The sequence below is a fragment of the Thamnophis sirtalis genome, unplaced genomic scaffold, assembly GCF_051295495.1.
Source record: "Thamnophis sirtalis isolate CommonGarterSnake01/CBP01778 unplaced genomic scaffold, rThaSir2_p1.2 scaffold_13, whole genome shotgun sequence".
Taxonomy (NCBI): Eukaryota; Metazoa; Chordata; class Lepidosauria; order Squamata; family Natricidae; genus Thamnophis; species Thamnophis sirtalis.
This window is the reverse complement of record NW_028261393.1, coordinates 11,885,314-11,909,502: the sequence shown is the minus strand read 5'-3', so window position 1 is coordinate 11,909,502 and position 24,189 is coordinate 11,885,314. Positions and strand designations below refer to the sequence as shown.

The following is a 24,189-nucleotide window of genomic DNA, read 5'->3' as shown; positions in this document are numbered from 1 at the left end:
TTCCCCTTTTCTGCAGGAAGCGCATCATCCATGTCCCATCATATCTTGACTGTGGGTGACCCTGACTTCCCTCCTCCACGCCGCACACAACGCCTCAGCCCCATGTCACCTAGCAGCAACCCTCGCCACCGCCGGTCCCCTCTCCCACCCCAGGCCCCTGCTAGCAGGACTAGCCCCCCCAGCACCTCTCTCAGGGCAATGCCACCCCTCCCAGACTACCCCACAGCTGGGAATGGCTTCAGGCATCCTTCTACCTCAACCGGGTGTGACGAGCAGCGGCCCGTAGCTACCTCACCCCCACCCTCTTCCCCCCCTGTGCCGCCAGAGTTGGCCTTTGAGCTCAATGTCTCTGACTTGGAATTTGACGACAGCCTTCTGGATGAGCCTTTCCAGGAAGAAGAGTTGGGAGGGCCACGGACATGTCCCCCTTCACCCAACCTGGGCCTGCCCCAGTTAGATGGGCTCGGCGACGGCGAGAGTGAGGAAGAAGGAGAGGCCGACCGCTACTTCCGCTTCCCGCGTACAGTGGTGACCCGAGACCCACCTCTGCCGCCTTACCCGCTGGATCTCCCGCTGCCCCATATCCACCAGCTGGATGGCATAGACGATGGCACTGACAGTGAGGCGGACGCGACGGGAGGACACCCTTCCACCAAGGGCAAGCAGCCCGAGCCAAGGGTCGAGCGAGAGCTGGCCGGCCCCACTCCAGCTCCAGAGGACTTGCCCTCGGACATTGTGGACTTTGTGCTGAAGAATATGGATGCCCCTGAGAGCAAGGCCAGCCCACCTACTTGCCTCAGCCCAATGCCACTGCCACCGGCACCGCCTACCTCTGCCAGCCTCAATGGCACTGAGCCAGCCCATCCCAGCCCAGCTCCGGATCCAGCTCCAACCTTAACCCTCGGTTGCGCCCAAGTGCCCCCCATCCCTGAAGTGACGACAGTGCTGGCACCCGAGGCACAAAAGCCCAATTCCAGAATCATTCTGGTGAACAAGCTGGCCCAGGTGTGCATGAAAGTTCAAGGCGAGGAAAGCCCATTGGCCACTCAAGGCGGGGAACAGGCTTTCAAACCAAACCCCACGCCGATGTCCGCTGCTCCCAACCTGGGCACAGTCATTCTGCGGGCACCTCTGGGCCTGGCTCCTAACCCCTTGCCCACCTGGACGATCCGGGGCCCGGTACTTAGTATGGTACCTATGATGAACGTCGTGGGCACCACATCTCAGGCAGTTGGCGGTGGGCAGTTGGCACTGAGTACCCCAGCTCTGGTGACGCCTTCCCTGGGCCTCCCGCAGACGTGTCTTCTCCAGCCTGTCGCCATGAATTCCGGTGTGCTTAGTATTCCTGGTTTGGTGTCATTGCCCGGCCCTCGCCCAGCCATCCGGGTCAAGAGAGTTTCCACCTTTGTCGGGAATGTGCCTGTCAAGAAGATAAAAATGGACGGAGTTAATGACGAGGAGCCCCCTCCCCCTGTATCCCCAACAGTTACTCCTGATCACTTGGCAAACAATTGCATTTCCGGCAGTATAATAGGCCCTGGGTAAGTATAGGCACCTTAGCTATTCCTTTTCTCTTCCTCCCATGTTAATTACATACTGTGTTTCCACGAAAATGCCACCTACCCCAAAAGTAAGTCCTAGCTTGATTTTTACATGTGTGCCCAAGATAAGCCCTACACCCAAAATAAGCCCTAATTAAGACCCCCACCTACTCCAGGGTGCACGGGTAAAAATTAAGCTAGTGGGATTGCGGGGGGGGGGGGGGAGCTGCCCTTCTACTTACCTTCGGACAGTTGCAGTCAGGCTTTGCACACCTCGATGCCTGCCTTGCTGGTACATTTCTTCTGAAGCTGGCAAGACTTTCCAAAGGCCTCTGCAGCCGATCACAGCGCTCCGGATCGATCTGGAGTTCTGTTATCGGATGCAGAGGCCTTCGGGAAAGCCTTGCCAGCCGCAGAAAAGTTCCCGAAGGCCTCTGACAGCAAAAAGGAGACTGGCAGTGATGCGCACAAGTGTGATAAGTCAGTGGACGATATCCTCCACCACCACCATCCTCGACCATAAGACCTGGTGCCTTGGCAGCTATTAAGACTTGTGGGCTTCAACTCGCAACTGGCTGGGGAATTCTGGGAGTTGAAGTCCCCAAATCTTAAACATGCCTGTGAACATCCCTGGTCTAGACATTATCATTTTAATATAGATGGAAGAGTGTTGGATTTTTATTTTTTTTGCAGTTCCATCTAAAGTTATCCCCATTCTAAAGCCAGATTTCCGTACATAATGGTTTTTCTTTGAGATATTAAGTATTCTGCCACAATCCCAAAATAACACCAGACAAAGCCATTCTGCACATCATAATCTTGAGGTTTGGTGGTTCTCAAGGTGGAGATGGGTGGAGAAAACTTGGATTCAGAAATAGATACCAGTGAATAACGCCCATCCTACCAACTTGGAGTGTTTTCTGGTTTCTTCCTTGTTTTGTAGCTCCAGTTCTATGGAATTAGAATAAATCAGTAGCTTTGTAGGATTTAAAAAAAGTCCTAGTGTGAGAAATCTGGTGATTGGGGTGTGTGTGTGTGTGTGTGTGCAGATTCCACCAGAGTCATGGTGGCGCAGTGGTTAGAATGCAGTATTGCAGGCTAACTGTGCCCACTGCCAGGAGTTCAATCCTGAGCCTTCCACCTTTCCAAGGTTGGTAAAATGAGGAGCCAGATTGTTGGGGGCAATAGGCTGACTCTGTAAACCACTTAAGAAAGGGCTGTAAAGCAGTATGAAGTGGTATATAAGTATAAGTGCTATTGCTATTAGCTTTTACACTCAGCTGGTTTGTGGGCATAGTTTATCTCACTCCAAAAGGCAGCTAACTGCACAAATAACATTAAAAGATAAGAACAGGATAGAAATACAAAGAGTAGCTTAGACTTAATTGTAGGTGCTTTCCTTGGCAGAGGTGGGGTTGCTGTTCAGCTCTATGCTTTCTTGATGATTTGGGAATCTAGAACATTTTCAATCCAACTTGACACTCGTGGCGCCAAAGTAGCTTTTATTGGCCTGATAGGTCACTTATGTTGTTGGCGTGGGGCAGGAGCAGCAGCAGGGACCAATGGAAACGTAGAGCTCATCCTGGATTGCTTGGAGATTTTCATTCATGGTGTCATTTATGCTTCCGAGTTGTGTCTGGAAAGCCAAAAATTGCACAACTGCTTTCTTTGACTTCTAGGGTGGGTTTCACTGTCTTTCTTTGGATCACCTGCTCATCTCTTTGGCTTTGCACTAAATGTCCCACAAAACCCCAACTCGGTATTTTTTTTAAAAAAAATATATTGGTGTGAAGCTCCAACTTGAGGATTTTATTACGTGGCTTTACAGCTTATCATAAATGGTCTTGGGGAATTTTGGGGAAGAGAACCTATCCATGTTTTATGTTAGTAAAGAGAATGTCACAATATAAAGCCGTTTTGAAACATCGGGGTGGGGAGGAATGCAGCAAACCCCAATTCCCAGTCACCTTGATCTCTCTGAGTCAGCAACTGGGTGTTCGGGAGTCTTAGTTGCTCGCAGCTGCATGATTGGCTGAAGATAGCTGCACCCTCAGTCAGCTTCGGTATCAGCAGCTTTGCAGAAATCTCTACATCGCATTGGTTTCCTCTCGCACAAGTGCCTACAGGTAGTCCTCGACTTACGACCACAATTGAGCCCAGAATTCACATTGCTAAGCGAGAAATTTGTCAAGTGAGTTTTGGCCACATTGAATGACTTTTCTGGCCACTCTTCTTAGAAGTGAATCACCGCAGTTGTTCAGCTGGCAACGCGGTTATGAAGTGAAATCGGGCTTCACCTTGACTTTGCTTGTCGCAAAAGGGGATCCCACGACCCCAGGACACTGCGACCGTCGTACATATGAACCAAGCGTCTATCTTTTGATCACGTGACCATGGAGCTGCTTTGATGGTCGCAAGTCCCTTTTTTCCAATGCCGTTGCAGCTTCAAACGGTCCCTAAACAAACCGTTAGTAAGTCGAGGACTTCCCGTATTTATGCAAGCGTGTGTGCATGCGTGTGTTATGTATTGAACTGGCCCCTTTGCCCTGCAGCATTGGGAGGGTACGGATGAAGACGCCCACGACAAAGGGCGTCCTAAACCTGGATGCATTCAAAGAGGAGACGAGCATCATCAGCGAAAGCGAGCAGTAAGTGTATTGGCTTCAAGCTACAGGAACTCTGGAGTTTACTTGCTGGCTGGCTGGCCCGTAAAATCTTTCCTTTCCGATGTCTCTGCAGGTCTCCGATGGAGCATTCTCCTTCCTTGGCGGCATTGCATTCCCACCCTGGATCCCCGGAGCAGATCCAGAAGTCTGTGCTGGAACATGTCTGGCATAGATACGCAGGTAGAGGCTTCTGCTTCCGTTCAGTTTGGGGAAAGGGCTCCAGAAATATTGGGAAGGCTCTCGATTAGTTCTTGATAAATACTACCCTGTTTCCCCGAAAATAAGACCTCCCCAGATAATTAGCCCAATTGGGCTTTTGAGCAGATGTGTTAAAATAAGCCCTCCCCTCTAAAATATTTAAATGCATGCACAGCCAGTCCCCGCCATTTCCTGGGGGGTGGGGAAATGCCCCACATGCACCTGTCATCCATGCGGAACGGCCTCCCGCAAACCCAAGCTACTGCACCCCTTCTGTTAATGGCAGTTGCAAAAAAAGAAGGGCAGGCCGAGTGATGCCAGGGCTGGCAAGAATGTGCCAGAAACAGAGATAGAACTTCCGGCCCTCTCTGGATCAGCTGATCTGTGGGCCGAGGTTAAGGGACCTCCTGCACCTCAAAAATAATAAGACCTCCCCGAAAATAAGACCAAGCACTTATTTTGGGGTGGTTCAAAAGAAAATAAGACCCTGTCTTGTTTTGGGGGAAACACAGTATATTCCAGGAGACTCACACCAGTCTTCCTTATAGTCCTACACCAGCATAAATTCAAAAATAAAATGGCAATTTTTACCTAACTCCTGGGGATAACCAGCCTAACGTGGGAATTACATGGAGGTCTGAGAATCCAAATCCTCATTTGCTCGTAAAATTTAATGGGTAGTTTTGAACCTGCCATTCAATAGCAATAGCTATTGCTATAATCTGCCATTCAGCCTAGCCCTTGTGTATCCTCTTGTATCCCTGTGACTCATTCATACACCCTATTCACCCTCCCCGATCCTCACTACACCTCTGTGACCCTCACCGTGCCTCCTTCCACCATACTTCCCTTGTACCTCCCTGCACCCCGGCCTCACCACACTTCCCTTACCCAGCATCAGCCACTCACTTCCCTGCCATCCTGCCTGCAAGCCACCTGGGACTTTCAATTTCCTGCCTGTTTCCCCAGTGATTTGCCTGTGGGAAGCCAGCAGGAAGCTGCCTTGCCTAGCAGCTGTGAGGTTCAGTTAACAATAGCAATGGGACTGCAGGGACTGCTAACGCTAAGCAATGCAGTCATGCTTTGCAATCACATCACTCAGTAATGGAAATTGCCATTGTAAGTCGAGGAATACTTACATAAACGCAGAAAATTGGAATGCATACACAATGCATTGGTCAGTTGGTCATCCCAGCACTATAGAGCGGTCAGCGTGGGTATATAGGTCCAGTGCTCGAACAGACAGCATATCTGACTCTGGAATTCTGAATTGCAACTCCACACATCTGGAAAGAACGGGCTTAAGAAATACCTGATTGAAAATGTTAGGGGAGTAACAATTTCTCAACATCCCAGGGATGTTTTTTTAAAAAAAATTATGCTTTGTGAAATGACAGTTCTTGCCAAACCACTTTTTCCCCCCAAAAAAAGATCCTTGAGTTTTCTTATTTTTCCCCTCTGCTCTCATATAAGTAGCCCCAGTTCATTTACTGATAGTTTTCAAAGTTACAGCGGCACTGAAAAAAGTGACTTGTGACCCATTTTTCACATTTAACGACTTTTGGGGCAGCCCCAGGATCCCATGATGTGCTTGGTCCAGACTAATGACCATCGCTGGGCCCCAGGGTCACGTGATATTGCTTTTGCGATTTTCTGACAAGCAAAGTCCACGGGGAAGCCAGATTCACTTAACAACGGTGTTGCTAATTTATCCATTGCAGTGACTCGCTTAACAACCGTGGTAAGAAAGGTTGTAAAATGGGGCAAAACTCCACAAACGTCCCCCTTAATGACATAAATGTTGGGCTCAATTGTGGTTGTAAGTCAAGGACCACCTATATTTTTTGGCACTTCTGTGTCCCACTCCGTTACCCAAGATCTTGACACAGGCAGTCTCCACGGAGCATACAAAGAAACCCCAACGAGTTGGGCCTCTCTTTTGCCTCTAGGAGATCTTTCCAGCTCGGACGAAGACAACCTGAAACAGGAGGACAAAGAAAACGAGGTGCCCCGCAAAACGCAGCCCCACGTTTTGAGATCACCAGCGAAGATGGCTTTAAAGTGCAGGCTGACAGCATTGATGGTGAGGAGGGGACCAGCCTTGGCAGAATTCCTTTCACCCAGCGGTCACCAACTGGTGGTCGTTGGCCCCACCTGGTGGTCCCTTGAGAAAATTTGGGTGGTCCACAGAAAAATTATTTGCATTTTTTATATTGCATTAAATCGGGGGTCCTCAAACTACGACCCCTGGGACGGATGCGTGCAATGAACGCTTGTGTTGCTGCAGAGAGTCTCCCCCTTTGGGGTCTTTTGGTGCGGGTCGGAGGGGGGCAGAAATTCCGACTCGGGCTCTGTTTCACCCCCCTGGTGTGGAGCTTTGGGCGAAGGCTGGAGGGAAGTGCTGCTGGTGGCAAAGAGCTGGAGGGCCTCGTTCCAGTGGGATGGCATCATGGCTTGAAACTAGCTGCCAATTCTTTCTGATGTTGGTTGCTTAGCTCCCAACAACTGCTTCCTGTTGGGGCCCTAAGGAGTCTGGGCGGGCAGGCGACGCAAGGAGTGGTTGGGAGGGGAGGGACACGCAGAGGCTGGCGAGGCGCCCCTTTATGTGAGTGACATCGAATTGGCCATGCCCACCCAGCCAGTCATTAGGCAAATCCCGTTAGTGGCCCACGATATTTAAAATTATGAATTTAGTGGTCCCTGAGGTCCCAAGGTTGGGGACCCCTGCTTTAACCATTCTCTCGGGTGCTCTGTACCGCCTGCAAAGCTCCCTCAATAATGGTGGATTAGTACGGATGGGTTGCATTTTCTTGGGGTGTCGGTAGAAGTCCAGGGGAGGCTTGCTTGAGAACCTTTTGGAGTTCCTAGACGTAACCCTCTGCCGAATCCCCTTACGTTGATAAGCGATTACATTTGCAGTGAATTGTCTAGGCCTCTCCTAATATAACAATGCATTTGTTGTTGTTGTGCTTAATGCCCCCCTAATCCCTTACGGCAGTGGTCTCCAACCTTGGCAACTTTAAGACTTGTGGACTTCAACTCCCAGAGTTCCTCAGCCAGCTTTGCTTTACGGGGTGGATTCGGGGGCAATTGAACTGACCTGAGTGTTTACTGGCCGGATGCCCTTCTTGTTTCCAATGCGGAGTTTTGTTCAGCAGATATATTCTCATCGTGTCCAGAGAGAGAATTACCAGCCTCTACCTAGAATCGAACTCAAAGCCTCCTGATTCTGAGGCAAGAGCTCCACCTCTAGGCCACTGCACCACTCCGTATAATAGTTAATTTGTGTTCTGCCTATATTCAGGTGCCTGGAAAGCAGTGATTGAGAAGGTCCAGGAAGCTCGCACCAATGCCCGGCTCAAACACCTGTCCTTTGCAGGTAACAGAAGTTCTATGCCAGTGGGGATTTCTCAGCCTTTTCCATTTGAAGGGAATAAGCCAGAGGAGGGAAAGATAGATTAGCATAGCATTGGGCTTTTTCCTGTGCAAGCAGGACTTCTTGGGACCTGGGTCCTGAATTGCACGCACCTCTTTTTCCTTACAGGAATGAATGGAGTGAGATTGTTGGGGATGCATCACGATGCTGTCATCTTCCTGGTGGAGCAGCTGTACGGGGCCAAGGCCTGCCACAAGTATAAATTCCGATACCACCAGCACGAAGGCGAGGAAGAGGAGCTGCCTCTCAATCCTCACGGTTGTGCCCGGGCTGAAGTTTATGTCAGGTGGGCGAATAATTTTCCCTTTTTTTTTTTGTATAGGATAATAACCAATGCAGGTGCTCGCATAATTAGAATTTGTGACCTTCCGGGCCAGCTTCTCCATTGTTGTAAACCAGCTGAGAAAGTTGCAAATTATGATCGTGTAACCCTGGGACAGTTAGGATCAGAAAGGTCAGCCGTTCGAATCCCTAGCGCCACGTAACGGAGTGAGCTCCCGTTGCTTGTCCCAGCTTCTGCCAACCTAGCATTTCGAAAGCGTGTAAAAAATAGAAGTAGAAAAATAGGAACCGCCTTTGGTAGGAAGATAACAGTGTTCCATGCGCCTTCGGCATCTAGTCATGCTGGCCACATGACCACAGAGATGTCTTCGGACAGCGCTGGCTCTTCGGCTTTGAAACGGAGATGAGCCCCGCCCCCTAGAGTCGGGAACGACTAGCAGGCATGTGCGGGGAACCTTTACTTTTTAACCCTGGGACAGTGCAGTTCTCATAAATACGAGTCAGTTGCCATGCACCAGTTCGTGAACACTGACCACAGGAATGCTGCTATGGTTATAAGCGCCAGCACCGGTCATAAGTCACCTGCTTCATGTTGTAACTTTTGAGTGGTTGCTAAACAAACAGTCATAAGTCGAGGACTACCTTCATTTGAAGCCTGTGCAGCAATAGAAAGGGGTTCCTGATCCAGTAGATTTTGGAAAGCAGGCTAGAATGCGTGAGAGAAAGCAATTGAAAGGACAGATAAATCCATTTGGGTTCTGAACAATCCTCTATTCCTTCTCCTTCAGGAAATGCACCTTTGACATGTTCAACTTCTTAGCCTCTCAGCATCGTGTGCTTCCTGACGGTGGCCCTTACGATGAAGAAGAAGATGAAGTGCAGCTGAAATCCACCAGGTAAAGAGGCCCTCTCGGTTTCATTGTCCCGGAGCTGGAGTAGACATCATGTGGTCTGTTCTGACTCTTTTTTTTTATATATATATTATTTTATTTTATTTTTGTTACATAGACAACATAATCACATAACAATAAAAAAGGAAAGGCAGAGGGAAAAGAAAAAAAAACCCACAAACAAAAAAAGGGGGGGGGAACCCCATCATCCCATACAGTATGTCATTTGATTACAGGTGCATCCCTACTACGTTTCCCCCCATACACACACCCTGTATCTCTCTGTTATATATTTAATAGACACCACAATAACCTAGGGTTTAAAAAAAGGGGGGGGAAGACCCCCAAAAGGGGGGGGGAACCATCATCACATGCAGCATGTCGTTTGGTTCCAAGTGTTTTAACATCTGCATCTTCAAATAATATTTACCGTCTCAAATGTTTCATCTAATATAACGAAAGGCCTCATTTTCATTCTACAATATATATTCAGTTAACATTAGCTTTATTTTTCCCCAGAAAGTATACTTATATTTATTGTTAACCTTGCATTTCATACCTTCAAACAGAGATCTTATTCCTTCATTTTTCAACAAAACATCGCTGCCTATATATACCAGTTTTCATTTGTTCCCCTATTAGAATTGCTTATTCTGTTCTGACTCTTGTGTTCGATAATGTCATGTCCAGCAGCTCTGTGCAACCAAAACAACGCGATTCAGGCTTATTGAAAGGAGAAAAGGAAGTTGTGTTGCAGAAATCTTGGCGCCTAGATTTTAAATATTCCATTTGTCTTTTTAAGTTTGTTAGGATGAGAACCGCTTGATTTTCTTAACTAACCACTTGTTAGCAAGTTAATTATTAGTACGGAGTTGGCTCCTCATTTTCCTAATAAAGAAACGATGTGTTCGTGTTTCAAATTTGACGGTTTTGCAAGCCATCAATCTATTTTTCCAGATTTTATGGCATTCACTGTAGACGCAGATTTATTCATGAGTAGAGAACAACTCTTGAAATCGGGTTAATTAACTCTTAGATTTCTGATGTCAAATAGAGCTGCATGATAGCTTCTAATTAGGTTCTAATTGGAATCTGCAAAATCCTAATTACTGATTTTGAGATAGATGAGCTATGAAACCTGTAAAGTGCTTTTTCTTTTTTAGCTAATAAAACTAAAAGCCTGAACAGCCTGTATCCCTAATAACAATCTTTCCGCCACATCTGTACCAAAGAATTGCTCTAAAAAAGGGGGGGGGTATTTCCTGCCCCAAATCATATGCCTGTTCACAATATCCTGTGTAATAGCTTTGAAAGAGCCAGTCATGTGCTTGTGTGGTTTAGGGCCTGATCTGATCTATTATATCTTAGGCGAGCCACCAGCTTGGAGCTACCCATGGCCATGAGGTTTCGGCACCTGAAGAAAACTTCCAAAGAGGCTGTGGGAGTATACAGGTAATGCTTCAAAGGGATCACAGAATATAGAGTTGCAAGGGACCTTGGAGGTCTTCTAGTCCAGCCGCCTTCCCTGCTCAAGCAGAAAAGCCTACACTATTTCAGACAACAGGTTTTCCAATCTCTTCTTAAAAACCTCCATTGTTGTAGCACCCACAATTTCTGAAAGCAAATTGTTCCACTGATTTAAATTGTTCTAACTTATCAGGAAATTTCTCCTTAGTTCTAGGTTGAGTCTCCCCTTGATTAGTTCCCACCCATTGCTTCTTGTCCTACCTTCAGGTGTTTTGAGGACTAACTTGACTCCCTCTTCTTTGTGGCAACCACTTAGAACAGGGGTCAGCAACCCGTGGCTCTGGAGCCGCATGTGGCTCTTTTATCCCTCTGCTGTGGCTCCCTGTCGCTAGCCAGCTCCACAATTGATAGGGCTTTTGGTTACGACAGGTAGAGGAAAAAGGATGCCGCACTAGGAGAAGACTCTCTTAGAGCCGAGGTGGCGCAGTGGTTAAATGCAGCACTGCAGGCTACTTCAGCTGACTGCAGTTCTGCAGTTCGGCTGTTCAAATCTCACCGGCTCAGGGTTGACTCAGCCTTCCATCCTTCCGAGGTGGGTAAAATGAGGACCCGGATTGTTGTTGGGGGCAATATGCTGACTCTGTAAACGGCTTAGAGAGGGCTGAAAGCCCTATGAAGCGGTATATAAGTCTAACTGTGGGGGAACCAGACTTCTGATCGGCTCCAGAATTGAACAGGGGGCTTCTGGTTAGGACCTTCGTGGCTCTTTGAGTATTTAAGGTTGCTGACCCGTGCCTTAGATAGTGGAAGGCTGCTATCATATTACCCCTAGTCCTTCTTTCCATTAAGCTAAAACCTATCCAATTCCTGCAACTTTTCTTCATATATTTTAGCCTCCAAATCATCACTTCTTTTGAATCTTCCAGACAAAGTGTAGACCAGGGGTAGTCAACCTTTTTATACCTACCACCCACTTTTGTATCTCTGTTAGTAGTAAAATGTTCTAACCGCCCCAACAAGTTCCACAGTAATGGTGATTTATAAAGTAGGGAAGTAACTTTACTTTATAAAATGTATAAAGCAGAGTTGCAGCAAACCCCTACCGCCCACCATGAAAGCTGGAACACTAGTGGGTGGTAGGGACCAGGTTGACTACCACTGGTGTAGACAAAGCTGTGTCCCGTAATTGTTCCAGGATCTTGGGAGAGCAAAAGTCCGACCAACTTCCTGGGTTAATTCGTTTGCCCTCTTGTTGGTTTTCACCCGTCAAATGTTCTCTCCCTTTTTAGGTCAGCCATCCATGGGCGGGGCCTGTTCTGCAAGCGCAACATAGACGCGGGAGAGATGGTGATTGAGTACTCCGGCATTGTCATCCGTTCGGTGCTCACCGATAAGCGTGAAAAGTACTACGACAGCAAGGTACGCTGATGAAGGAAGGGTAAAGGGAAAAGCGGGGGGTGCATGCTGGGAAAGGTAGTATCATGGTAGCCAATTTGTCCCAAAAGGGCTTTTTCAAAAGGCAACTGGACTTCCTTTGTTTTTTTCATTGAAGACGTTTTGCTTCTTATCAAAAAATCTTCAGTTCTGATCTGAGGTCAGAACTGAAGAAGCTTCTTGGGTGAAAACAGAGGTGGTATTCACCAGTTCTGATGAACCAGTAGTGGAAATCTTGAGTAGTTTGGAGAACCGGTAAATACCACCTCTGACTGTCCCCATCCCTGCCTCCCGAGTCCCAGCTGATCAGGAGGAAATGGGGATTTTGCCGCAACCTTCTTCTGGAGTGGGGAGGGAATGGAGTTTTACAGTATCCTTCCCCTGCCATGCCCACCAAGCCACGCCCACAGAACCAGTAGTTAAAAAAAATTTGAATCCCACCACTGGATGAGAAGCAAAATGTCTTCAAGGAAGAAAACAAAGGAAGTTCAGTTGCCTCTTGACCTGGATGACTGAGAATCTCCATAGACATGATGCCAGCTTGTTCTCCTCTTATCTCTGTTGGGTTCTTGATGTTCTCCGAGCAAGCTACTCTTCCTGCCATTATCAAGTCAGGTAACCTCATCATCGCAATCTTGTGGTTCCCCATTCAAACTTTCCGTCCCTTGGGCGGAACTCATTTCCAACTTTTCTCCTCCTTCATGAGGACTAGGGCTTCCTCTCCGCAACCAAGTTAGTTAGTTATAGTTTATTAAACTTGTATGCCGCCCTATTCCCAGGGGGACTCAGGGCGGCTAACAAACCAAATAGGGAAAGGGGGAGTACAAAAGACAAGAAGACAAAAACAAATACAAAAACGAATTAAAAACACATCAACAGCCACAACCATTCGAGTGGGGCTGGGAACTCATCAGCCCCAGGCCTGCCGGAAAAGCCAGGTTTTAACGGCTTTGCGGAAAGCCTGAAGGGTGGTGAGGGTCCGAATCTCCACGGGGAGATTGTTCCAGAGGGCCGGAGCAGCCACAGAAAAGGCCCTCCCCCAGGGGGTCGACAGTCGACATTGGCTAGCTGATGGAATCCGGAGGAGGCCTAATCTGTGGGATCTAATTGGTCGTAGGGAGGTAATTGGCAGGAGGCGGTCTCTCAAGTACCCAGGTCCGATACCAAGGATCCCAACCGCACAACCCTGAGCTCCGTGGAGTCTCTTTTAAACTCCCCTTTCCTTCCTCGCAGGGCATTGGGTGCTACATGTTCCGCATTGATGACTTTGATGTGGTGGACGCTACGATGCACGGCAACGCCGCCCGCTTCATCAACCACTCCTGCGAGCCCAACTGCTACTCCCGCGTCATCCACGTGGAAGGCCAGAAGCATATTGTCATTTTCGCCCTGCGCCGGATCTTCCGGGGCGAAGAACTCACCTACGACTACAAGTTCCCCTTCGAAGATGCTGGCAGCAAACTCCCTTGCAATTGTGGAGCCAAGCGCTGCCGTCGTTTCCTCAATTAAAGACCGGTCCCTCACCTGGCTTTCCAGTTCCATACGCTTGCCCAGCCTCTTCCCGGTGTCCGCGGGAAGCCAGGCCAAGCGGATGGAAGGGGAGCTTTAATCATGGCATAACCTTTTGGCGGGCTGCTGCGTTGCTGACTCATCCTTTTTAATCCCTTGAAGCGTGTGACTCCAAGGGCCTCAATCATCTCCAAAGAGCATCAGGGATGCCCGTCTTGTGGGTGATGAGGAAAAGCTCTTAGCAGCAGCTCGGTCCTTTATTATTATTTTTTTCGTGGCTTGAAATTATGAGACGCAGAGATCCAGGGCAAAACAAAATGCGGGAAGAATCACCTCTTATTTGTGCCCCTCTCCTTCTGCTTCATAGACCTCTTTCCCTTCTTCTTCCTCCTCCTCCTCTTCTTCCCCCTCCGCACCTCCCCAAATCCTGTGGGGCAAGAACAATCTTTTATTTTGTACTTTTAAATTTTGTGGGTTCCCCCCCCTCCTTCCTCCAAGATGATCCTCTGTTTTAAAGAAGAAGAAAAAAAAAATACATCAAACCCAGGAGGATGTAAATAGTTGTACAAATTTCTAAACCTGTTTATTTTCTATGCACTTTTTTTATTTAAGATGCTCAGTCAACTCAGACGGGAAAGGGTTGGATTCTTGTTGGTATAATTTTAAATAAAAAGCAATTTTGACACAAGATTGTGTCTTCTATGGCTGTTCTGATCTAGGCTTCCCCAAAAAGGACAAGGCCAGAGTCCTGGTCCCAAGAAAACCCCTTTTATTAAAAGAATGTGAATTCCTCCCATTCACATTCAGGAAACGCCTGGCAGAGTGTCTTTCAAAGGAATGATTATGACTACAAACCTTATCTATCTGGGAAAGCTGCCATGTAAATATTTCCCAAATGAGGGGCTGTGCAAGGAAAGACTGGGCACAGAGTCTCTGAGATTCACGGACAGATCTTCACACTCCTGAAATGAATCTAATGACCGATCGAACGGTGTTCTGCAAAAGCCCACTCCCCTTTCACTCCTCTTTTATTTCCTATGGGAGGGGCCAATCACCTTCCACCTGTGGCTTTACTCCCAAGTCGACCCTGATTTCTGAGCTGTTCTTTTCTTTTGGCAGCTCTGCGCATGCGCACACTGGGAACAGGCTCCAGCTGTTCCTCTGCCTCACTGCTGTCTAGCTCTGTGGGCACCTGATCACTGCCAGACAGCCTTGGCCCCATCTCTGCCTCTGATGCAGAGCCCTCGTCCGAGCCTTCCCCAGCCTCCAGGACTGGCCCATGCTCCTTCCCAATCTCCTCACTGACCAACTGTCCTACCAGCACCACTGGCTGCTGGCGGGCCACAACAATGGCTTCGGTTGCTTTAAATTTCAGGATGAGGGAGAATGTGTGAATGTAGAATAAAACCTCTCTGGAGCAGGTCAGTGGTGGTTCTGTGATTTAGTGAACTTTCCTTGGCTGTAACAGAATTGAGAATACACAACTTGTGACTATAATTGTTCACAATTTGCGACTAGAATTGAACCTGCTGTTTACAGTGACTTGTAAATTAAGTTAGTGTGCGGCCATGCACAATTTTACGACCTTTTTTTGTTGTGGTAGTTAAGTGAACCCATTGTTCACTGTGGGGCGTTGGTTTTTTTTGCCAGAAACCAGAAGTAAAACACCGGTTTCTGGCAAAAACATAAGAGTAACTGCAAGACACTGCAAAAGGCTGTGTTGTAAATACGGTTCCACCACAAAACCGCGGTAGACAATTGCGCGCTCGACAAAAGCGCGTACGTGACGTCATCACAGCGCAACGAAAACATCGCGCTGTGAGCGGTAAATTTAAAATTAAAGCAAAAACCTTACCCTAACCCCCCCAAACCTAACCCTAAACCTAACCCTAAACCTAACCCTAACCCTTAACCTAACGCTAAACCTAACGGTAACTCTTAACCTAACGCTAAACCTAACCCTAATGCTTAATGTAACCCTAAACCTAACCCTAACCCTTAACCTAACCCTAAACCTAACCCTTACCTTTATGTGAATCGGCTTGCTTTAATTTAATTTTAATTTTATTTATTTTTTAATTTTTTTCGTCGCGCTGCTGATGACGTCAGGTACGCGCTTTCGTCGAGCGCGGTTTTGACGGGTCATGGTAAATACGGGCTGATTGCTGAGTGCCCCAAATGAAGTCCTGTGACTGCAGAAGAAGAGCATGGATATTGGATCTTCAAATCCAGATCAAAAGAAGCTTTTTTCTGGGTCTTTTGCAGTTTTTACAGTTGATAAGTGATCAGTTGTAAGTCGAGGATTACCTTCTGAATTTTCTCAAGCAAGCCTCAATATAATTGCTGCCTGAAATGGCTTACTGGCCTCCTTTAGCACTAAATGCAGCTGACCAGACAAGCTTGGTTTGAATTGGCCTCTGTCCAGGTTGCTTTCCCTAAAAACAAAACCCTCAGAGCAAGGAGCAAGGATTTCAAAGAATTCAGACATTACAAACTCAGCGACACCAGTTGTACTTCCAAAGATTTTTGTACAACTAGGCTGGCATTTCCACATGACTTGGGGACATATCCTCTCTAGTACTAGCTGGCTGGGGAATTCTGGGAGTTTGAAGTCCACAAGTCTTACCAACCTTGCCAAGGTTGACTCAGGCCTGATATACTCCATCTTTCCCAAGTTCTGAATGCATTGCAAGACTAAAACTCATCACAAAGGGCACTGCTTGTTTGACCACATTTGGAGTCAAAGGTTCAAGCATACTATTGAGAAGTAGCAGAGGCAAGGCACGGGCAGGGAGGTTGAAAAAAAACCCAACCTGATGTAGGAAGTTAGTACCCACCCCTCTCCTAGGAAAATGAAATATTTTAGGAAATATTAAAAGGGCAAAATATTTCCCCTAAAAGGGAGGCAGAAATTCAGCCCCTCCCACCTTTGTCAATGGCTCATTAAGGCCTGAGCTAGTCTATTCTACATAACAAAGATCTACCTCCTTCAGGCAGAGCCATAGTAGGAATTCCCCAAAGCCCTTTGTTTACATCATCACCCAGCAAGGCTCAACCAAGCTTGGGACTCAGGGCAGCTTATTGAGTTGCCCCTGCATAGCCCCGTGGGAGTCTGACAACCAATCAGAATACAAGCTCAAATTCAAAGCCCAACAGAGGGTATAAATCTATCTCACTCTCTCACCCATGTGCCTTTTCCCCCAGGACCTCAAGCCATGTGGTCCTGTCCACCATTAAAAACCATCTTTCCAAGCAGCCTCCATGTTTCCAGTGTCTTTCTCCCCACTTGGAACTGAACCCAGATGGACATTTACACAACGGCAAAATAAACAGCTTCCAAAACCACAGCAAGGGCAATGACCACATTCATACTCGGCAACATCACGTAGAGTAGTACACGAGTTGTAGCACTGATGCGACGATTTTGGCCCCGAAAGACCCTACGGCGGCATTTGTGAGGTATCATTTGGACTCTTGCAGACACTCATGTGACAAACTCCTTCCACAGGACGGTCACAAAAACCGCAGGGATATAAAAAGAAGTGGAGATTTCACCTTCATTTGGATGAAGTCACCTATACAAATTGTTTTGCAATTTGGAGCTGTAATAGAATAACAGAATATGTTGGTCCAACCCCCTGCTAAAAAAAAAAAGATTGTCTGTTCTGGCACTTAGGACCATCATAGCATCCCTTGAGATCACATGATCAAAATTTGGGCACTTAGCAACTGCCATGTATTTACGATGGGTCTAATTTCCCAGGGTTACATATATGGCATTAGATCAGAATAGTGTTAGAAGGGAACTTGGAGGTCTTCTAGTCCAACCCCTATATCATTTCAAGCAAGTGCAATCTCTTCTTAAAAATCTCCAGTGTTGGAGCATTCACAACTTCTGGAGGCAAGTTGTTCCACTGATTAATAGTTCTCACTGTCAGGAAATTTCTCCTTAGTTCTAAGTTGCTTCTCTCCTTGATTAGTTTCCACCCATTGCTTCTTGTCCTGCCCTCAGGTGCTTTGGAGAATAGTTTGACTCCCTCTTCTTTGGGGGATCCCCTGAGATATTGGAGCACTGCTATTATGTCTCCCCTAGTCCTTCTTTTCCTCAAACTAGACATAACCAGTGCCTGCAACCGTTCTTCAAACGTTTTAGCATCCAGTCTCCTAGGTATATACCAGTGTTTTTCATATTAGGCAACTTTTCAGATGTGCGGACTTCAAGTCCCCAGAGTCCTGCTGGCTGGGGATGCATTGAAGTCCACATATCATTTTTTAACAGTGCCCATTTTGATAAATATTACTTTTAAAAAAACCGACACGGGCAGCACTCGGAGAAGTGGGGGGGGGGGACAGTTCCGCACATGACTTCCTTTTAAAAAAAGAACTACAACTACCGGCATCCTCTTCTCCGACGAGAAATGCAATCCCATCATGCGGCGGGGTGGGCGTGATTTCGCCCTGTTGATTACAAGAAGTAGACTTTGCAAAGTGGTAGAATGAATGGCAGAGGACCTGGGCTGGATCCCGAATAATAATAATAATAATCCAGGAAGTTCTAATTATAGCCGCCTTGTTTATTTTTATTTGTTAAATTTGCTTTTGCTTAATTATGACCTGGAGCAATTGTTAGTAGTTTGTTTTTTTTTCTGGGTGAACTTGCAGATTGTAATATCATTCGGATTGGCTTCCTTTGGGTGAGCCACAGAAGACAACTGGGTGCCCACATCTCCTCGGCGACTTCGCACTGCAAGTCCTACAAGCCGCAACGAGGATAGAGTAGAATAGAATTCTTTCTTGGCCAAGTGTGATTGGACACACAAGGAATTTGTCTTCGATGCATAGGCTTTTAGTGTACATAAAGTGAAATAGAACACATTCATCAGGAATTATAAAATGCAACACTTAGTGATAGTTATAGATTACCAATAAGCGATCAAATCGTACTAGGAAACAAAACAATATGAATTGTAAAGATACAAGCAACATGGTTAAGGTCATAAGTGGGAAGAGATAGGTACCAGGAAGGATGAGAAGAATAGTAATACAGTCTTAGTAAATTATTGACAGTGTTGTGGGGATTAGTTGTTTAACAGAGTTATGGCATTGGAGGAAAAACTCCTTGTGACTAGCTGTTCTAACAGAATAAGCCACGATTAGTCAAACAAACAAACAAACAAACAGAAGAGGACTTGTCGTCTAAAGCGACCTGCGAGATCACTTTAGGCCATTCATAGAGAAAGCGTGCCTCTATTTACGTCTATGTGGCCCCTTGAAAAAGCACCTTTAGGATGCCTCTCCTGCCCTCCGAGCTTTCCTTGGGCATTTCCCAGCAGCTTGCGGACCACAGCTCCCAGAGTTCCTGGCGGCGGGGCGGGGCTTTCGAACAGGAAGCAGCTGCGCCGCGAAGGGAGAGGGAAAGGGAGGGGGGAGGCTCTCTTTCGGGCGGGGGTCGGAAGAGCGAGGCGGGTCGGGTCCCCTCTGGAGCGCCGCTCCGTCAAGTCTTCAGCGCGGGGCTTCCTTTCTTTCTGCCGCGGGGCTGGGAGGGGCAGCCGTGGGCACCATGAACCTGGAGCGCGTCTCCAACGAAGAGAAGCTGAACCTCTGCCGGAAATACTACCTGGGTGAGCGGGTCCAGCGCAGCCTGATTTTGGGGGGGGGGGTGGAGGAGCGGCTTCGGGGGATCCCCTCCCCACAACCCCCTGAATGCAGCCCTCGGTCTCTGCAGGGCGCCAGGGTGGGAGGGAATAAGACTGGGGTCCTTTTTTCAAAAAAGGGGGTCAAGAGGCAGGGGGCTCAGCGGAAGTGGGTCGGTAGATCTTCAGAGGCTGACTAGGGGATTCTGGGAGTTGAAGTCCAGGCCCCTTTAAGTGGTCGAGTGTGGAAAAACACTGGACTAGTTCAAGGAAAATAGATTCACTGTAGCTGACTGGAGGATTCTGGGAGTTGAAGTCCAGGCCTCTTCAAAGTGATGAAAGAAATGTCCTCCTGGGTTTGGCTCCAAGTGGGGAAAAAGACACTGGAGACATGGAGGCTGCTTGGAAAGATGGTTTTAATGGTGGACAGGACCCCATGGCTTGAGCCCTGAACAGAAAAGGTGATCACAAGCTTCAATATTGGTGGAGAAGAGAAGGAAGGACTGAGATGCTGAGTCCCTGGTTTTATGCCCTCTCTGGCCTTTGATCTTGAGCTTGTGTTCTGATTGGTTGTCAGACTCCCATGGAGCCATGCAGGGGCAACTCTCTAGGCTGTGCTTTGAGTCCAGGTTTGGTTGAGTTCTCAGATGCCATGTGGTGAGTTGGATAAAATTCCAATATTATCATGCCTTAACACCCCCCCCCCAGAGCTGAAGTGGAGAAATCTTTATTATGTAGAGACTAGCTTGGCCTTTTTAATGGCCCATTGACAAAGTGGGAATGGGCAGGAAGCTACAGGCAGCTATTCTGTCTTTTAAAACATGTTTATTTCTTTTCACATCCAGAGAAATATTCTGCCTTTTCAATATTTCCTAGGATATTTCATTTTTCTGGGAGAGGGCTGGGTGATAACTTCCTACAAAAGTCCACTTTGAAAAACACTGGGCTAGGTCAAGGAAAATACATTAAACTGGCTGACTGGGGGATTCTGGGAGTTGAAGTCCAGGCCACTTTAAGTGGTCGAGTGTGGAAAAACACTGGGCTAGCTGAAGGAAAACAGATTCACCCTGGCTGGCTGGGGGATTCTGGGAGTTAAAAGTCCAGGAAAGTCCACTTAGGAAAACCCTGGGCTAGCTCACGGAAAATATAGTCCCGATGGCTGGCAGGGAGATTCTGGGAGTTAAAGTCCACACATCTTAAAGATGCCCAGCTTGATAAACATTGCTGTCAAATATAATTTACTATTTGATTGTGGGGATTTAACAGGTTAGCTTATTATTCATTTAACGTATGGCATATCATACATGGACTAGCAATATAAAAATCATATTTCTATTAGATTAGTGGAACCTGGTAAAATGAAAAGATCTATGTTCAAATATCAACGTCTAGGCCATCTAACCATTGAAGTGTAGCATTGTTTATATTAAAAGATAATCAGATACTGGAAGAAAATAGAGTAGATAATGTCTTTCTCCCATCTCTTTAGGTGGCTTTGCTCTGCTCCCTTTCCTGTGGCTGGTGAACGTTATCTGGTTTTTCCGAGAGGCCTTTTTAGCACCCACATACACTGAGCAGCTTCAGATCAAGCGCTGTGAGTTTCCTGGGAGGACGAGGGGGCAGGAGGGTATTCTAGTGTGTACAGTATGTCCTAAGTCGGGTATCAAATTCAAGGCCCCGGGGCCGCCCTCAAAATAGCAAAGGACCGGCCCGCGGTGCCTTTAAAGCCCTACATGGCATCGGACCTGGGTACCTGAGAGACCGCCTCCTGCCAATTACCTCCCATAGACCGATCAGATCGCACAGACTAGGCCTCTTCCGGATCCCATCTGCCAGCCAATGTTGGCTGGCGACTCCCCGGGGGAGAGCCTTCTCTGTTGCAGCTCCAGCCCTCTGGAACGAGCTCCCCGTGGAGATCCGGACCCTTACTACTCTCCCAGCCTTCCACAAAGCCACTAAGATCTGGCTGCTCTGGCAGGCTGGGGGGCTGTTGAAATAGCCAGCCCACTGTAACTATGAATGTTGTGTATTTTAAATTGTTATTTGTCTATTTATCCCCTTCCTTTGTTTATTGTAAGCCGCCCGGAGTCCTTCGGGAGTGGGCGGCATACAAGACCAATAAAATACAAAAATACAAAAAAAATAATACCAGAGAAAATGGAGTTTGGGAGGACTGTGTGTGGCTCCCACAAGCTCTGTTTTTGCAGGGGTTGTAGGAGGCCGTCGCAGCCAAAAATGGGGCTCGGGGGAAGCCACACGCGGCCCTCCTGAGCTCCGTTTTTGCTGGCAGAAGGCTAGCAAAACAAACTAAAAGCCAAACAAAATGAGAAATGTTTCCCCTTTTGCATTTGAAGAGACAGGAAAGGAGAAAGGGAAAGAGGAAAAGAAAAAGAAGGAAAGGGGAAGGAAGAAGAAAGCAATAGCAGTTAGACTTATATACCGTTTCATAGGGCTTTCAGCCCTCTCTAAGCGGTTTACAGAGTCAACATATTGCCCCCAACAATCTGGGTCCTCATTTCACCCACCTCGGAAGGATGGAAGGCTGAGTCAACCTTGAGCCGGTGAGATTTGAACCGCTGAAATGCAGATAGCAGTCAGCTGAAGTGGCCTGCAGTACTGCACTCTAACCACTGCGCCACCTCGGCTCTAAAGGAGAATGAAGAGGGAAGGGAGGGAGGGTCTGAGGGAAATGCTGCCTTAGCACTTGGCCACACAGGTAGCAATAGCAATAGCAGTTAGACTTATATACCGCTTCCTAGGGCTTTCAGCCCTCTCTAAGCGGTTGAGTCAGCATATCGCCCCCAACAACAATCCGGGTCCTCATTTTACCCACCTCGGAAGGATGGGAGGCTGAGTCAACCCTGAGCCGGTGAGATTTGAACAGCCGAACTGTAGAACTGCAGTCAGCTGAAATAGCCTGCAATGCTGCATTTAACCATTGCGCCACCTCGGCTCTTTTAAGGTGGCCCCAACATAAGCGACATTGAGCTGCAGCCCTCAGTGAAATCGAGTTTCATCCCTCCCACCCCCCAAGACAACAGCCCTGACTGGAACTCAGTTCTTGATGAGATGCTGGGATGGGAGATAAAGCATTGGGGGGGGGGGGGGGGGGCGAAGGGATGCTTAATTATTTTCTGGTCATTTCTTTCCACCTCTTCACAGATGTCCAGCGGTCAGCCGTAGGTCTCCTTTTCTGGGCGATTGTGCTCACAACGTGGAGCTGTATCTTCCAGGCCCGCCGGGCCGAGTGGGGCGAACTCGGCGACTACCTTTCCTTCACCATTCCATTGGGCATCCCCTGATGCACCTCCTTCCTTAAGGTCCCCAAGATGGACTTCTGCATTTTACTGTCGGACTCCTTGAATAGCCTCCCTGGCTAATCTTTTTTTTTCTTAATATCTCCTTTTCATGGGATCCAGGTTGGGATTCTATTGTGGTAAACTATGGTGGGGGGGCCGCCTCTTCTCTATATGGTCCTCTGTCTGGATCATCAACTCCGGCTCTCCTTGACTACAAGAGATGATCAATAAAGATAGGATGATCTCTTCCTGTTGGCCTCCAGCGTGATGGTGTTGTAGGGAAAGGGATGAGTGGTGTGGGGTGAAACCTCTAGTTCAGAACAGGTGTTTGGGTTAGTGCATGCACTTTGAGCTGCTTGTTTCTTCTTCGCCGGTTGTTCTGACCCCCGTTCTCCGCTCGTTCAAAGACGACTGGCAGACAAACTTAAAAGGAAAGAACTTTATCAGTCCTCGGCTCAGACTGGCTGCGAGCCCAAAAATAAACAAAAATAAAGTCTCTGGCAAGAAGGTAACAGAATGCAAAACAAAACTCTTACAAAACAATTCACTTCTCCAAGTGTCTCCTTGAATCAGGGTTACAGAAAGCAAATCACTTCTCCAAGTGTCTCTCACAAACAAACCACGACCGATGAATGATGAACGTTGACTCCTGCAACCAGGGTGTGGCACCATCCGTCCTTTTATCACCAGAAGACGACACTAACGAGCCCCAGCTGCATTGTTAATCTTACATCCCGACTCAACTCACAGCAAACTTCTGCTGAGTCACAACAGCCGGTGATGCTAAACTTTTTGGCACCGAGTGCCAAAAAGGTCACACAGAAATGTTGTGTGCACGCTCATCGGGGCCACTCTATGGAAAAGCCAAACGTCCGGGTTCTAGCACGCATGCACGCTCGCTGATCAGCTGACTGGCACCCATACCCCAGCCAGTTTTCAGCACTGCCATGTGTATGAAGAGATCATGCTCCAGAAAAGCCGAACTTCTGGGTTCTGGCACGCATGCACACCAGTTTTCAACACTGCTGCGCATGCGAAGAACAGCTGATTGGCGCTCGTACATGCGCACCAGAAACCTTGAAGACAAACAGGCAAGGTTGTGTGTGCTGGGCGACATGGCTTTGCCACATTGAGCATGCGACATGCCATAGGTTTGCCATCACGGTTCTTGACCATGGCCATTGTTGCTTGATGTTCTTGGTTGAGAAGCGAAATATCTTCAAATAGAAACAAAGTCCAGTTGCCTCTTTTAAAAGCAGCTTTGGGACAACCGTGATCTGGATGACTGAGAATCTCCGAAGACATTTGGTCCAAAGCTGGTTTTCATGCTTGAAGGCAGGCCCAGAACTCTTAAGAGTCTCTTGGTTTCTAGGCCTTCACTACCTCCCCAAACTTCTCTCTTGACTGTAGTTGTATGTCACAGGACGGCAAGACTAAGTACGAGGGCAGATAATATCAAGTTTCAAGTTTATTAGAATTTGTATGCCGCCCACTCCCATAGGGACTCTGGGCGGCTCACAACAGACAAGAAACATTTAAAATTTAAAAAATAGGAATAAAAAATAAAAATACAGTATTAAAATTCACATCACCCATTCCATCTAAGCGGGGCTGGATATCAATCAACAGTCCCAGGCCTGCCGGAACAGACAGGTCTTGACGGCTTTACGGAAGGCCGGGAGAATGGTAAGGGTCCGGATCTCTGCAGGTAGGTCGTTCCACAGGGCCAGCGCGGCAACAGAGAAGGCCCTCCCCCGGGGAGTCGCCAGCCGGCATTGTCCGGTTGACGGCACCCGGAGGAGGCCCATCCTGTGCGATCTTGTTGGTCGTTGGG

The 24,189-nt window shown here is 47.7% G+C and overlaps 2 protein-coding genes across 2 annotated transcripts in view; both read left to right on the top strand.

Moving 5' to 3' along the window:
- The window catches only part of KMT2B (lysine methyltransferase 2B), an 81,007-nt gene extending 66,896 nt beyond the window's left edge, over positions 1 to 14,111 (top strand). Inside the window, 11 exon segments of the mRNA XM_087727497.1 lie at positions 17 to 1,541; positions 4,094 to 4,189; positions 4,281 to 4,387; positions 6,355 to 6,432; positions 6,435 to 6,488; positions 7,710 to 7,784; positions 7,950 to 8,127; positions 8,912 to 9,019; positions 10,382 to 10,465; positions 11,770 to 11,899; positions 13,148 to 14,111. Coding sequence (XP_087583623.1) covers positions 17 to 1,541; positions 4,094 to 4,189; positions 4,281 to 4,387; positions 6,355 to 6,432; positions 6,435 to 6,488; positions 7,710 to 7,784; positions 7,950 to 8,127; positions 8,912 to 9,019; positions 10,382 to 10,465; positions 11,770 to 11,899; positions 13,148 to 13,423 — 2,711 coding nt within the window. The 3' untranslated portion in view covers positions 13,424 to 14,111.
- Positions 14,112 to 18,847: 4,736 nt separating this feature from the next.
- Positions 18,848 to 22,603, top strand: PSENEN (presenilin enhancer, gamma-secretase subunit). The gene is made up of 3 exons (XM_087727431.1): positions 18,848 to 19,044; positions 20,546 to 20,650; positions 22,219 to 22,603. The coding sequence occupies exons 1-3, from the start codon at positions 18,984 to 18,986 to the stop codon at positions 22,356 to 22,358; spliced, it is 306 nt and encodes a 101-aa protein (XP_087583557.1). The 5' UTR covers positions 18,848 to 18,983; the 3' UTR covers positions 22,359 to 22,603.
- Positions 22,604 to 24,189: the final 1,586 nt, after the last annotated feature.

Bases quoted from the DNA above. Each gene is read 5' to 3' on its own strand.
- PSENEN (XM_087727431.1), top strand. From the start codon at position 18,984: ATGAACCTGGAGCGCGTCTCCAACGAAGAGAAGCTGAACCTCTGCCGG. The intron at 19,045-20,545 runs GTGAGCGGGTCC...CCATCTCTTTAG, and splicing joins CTGCCGGAAATACTACCTGG to GTGGCTTTGCTCTGCTCCCT. The intron at 20,651-22,218 runs GTGAGTTTCCTG...ACCTCTTCACAG, and splicing joins GCAGCTTCAGATCAAGCGCT to ATGTCCAGCGGTCAGCCGTA.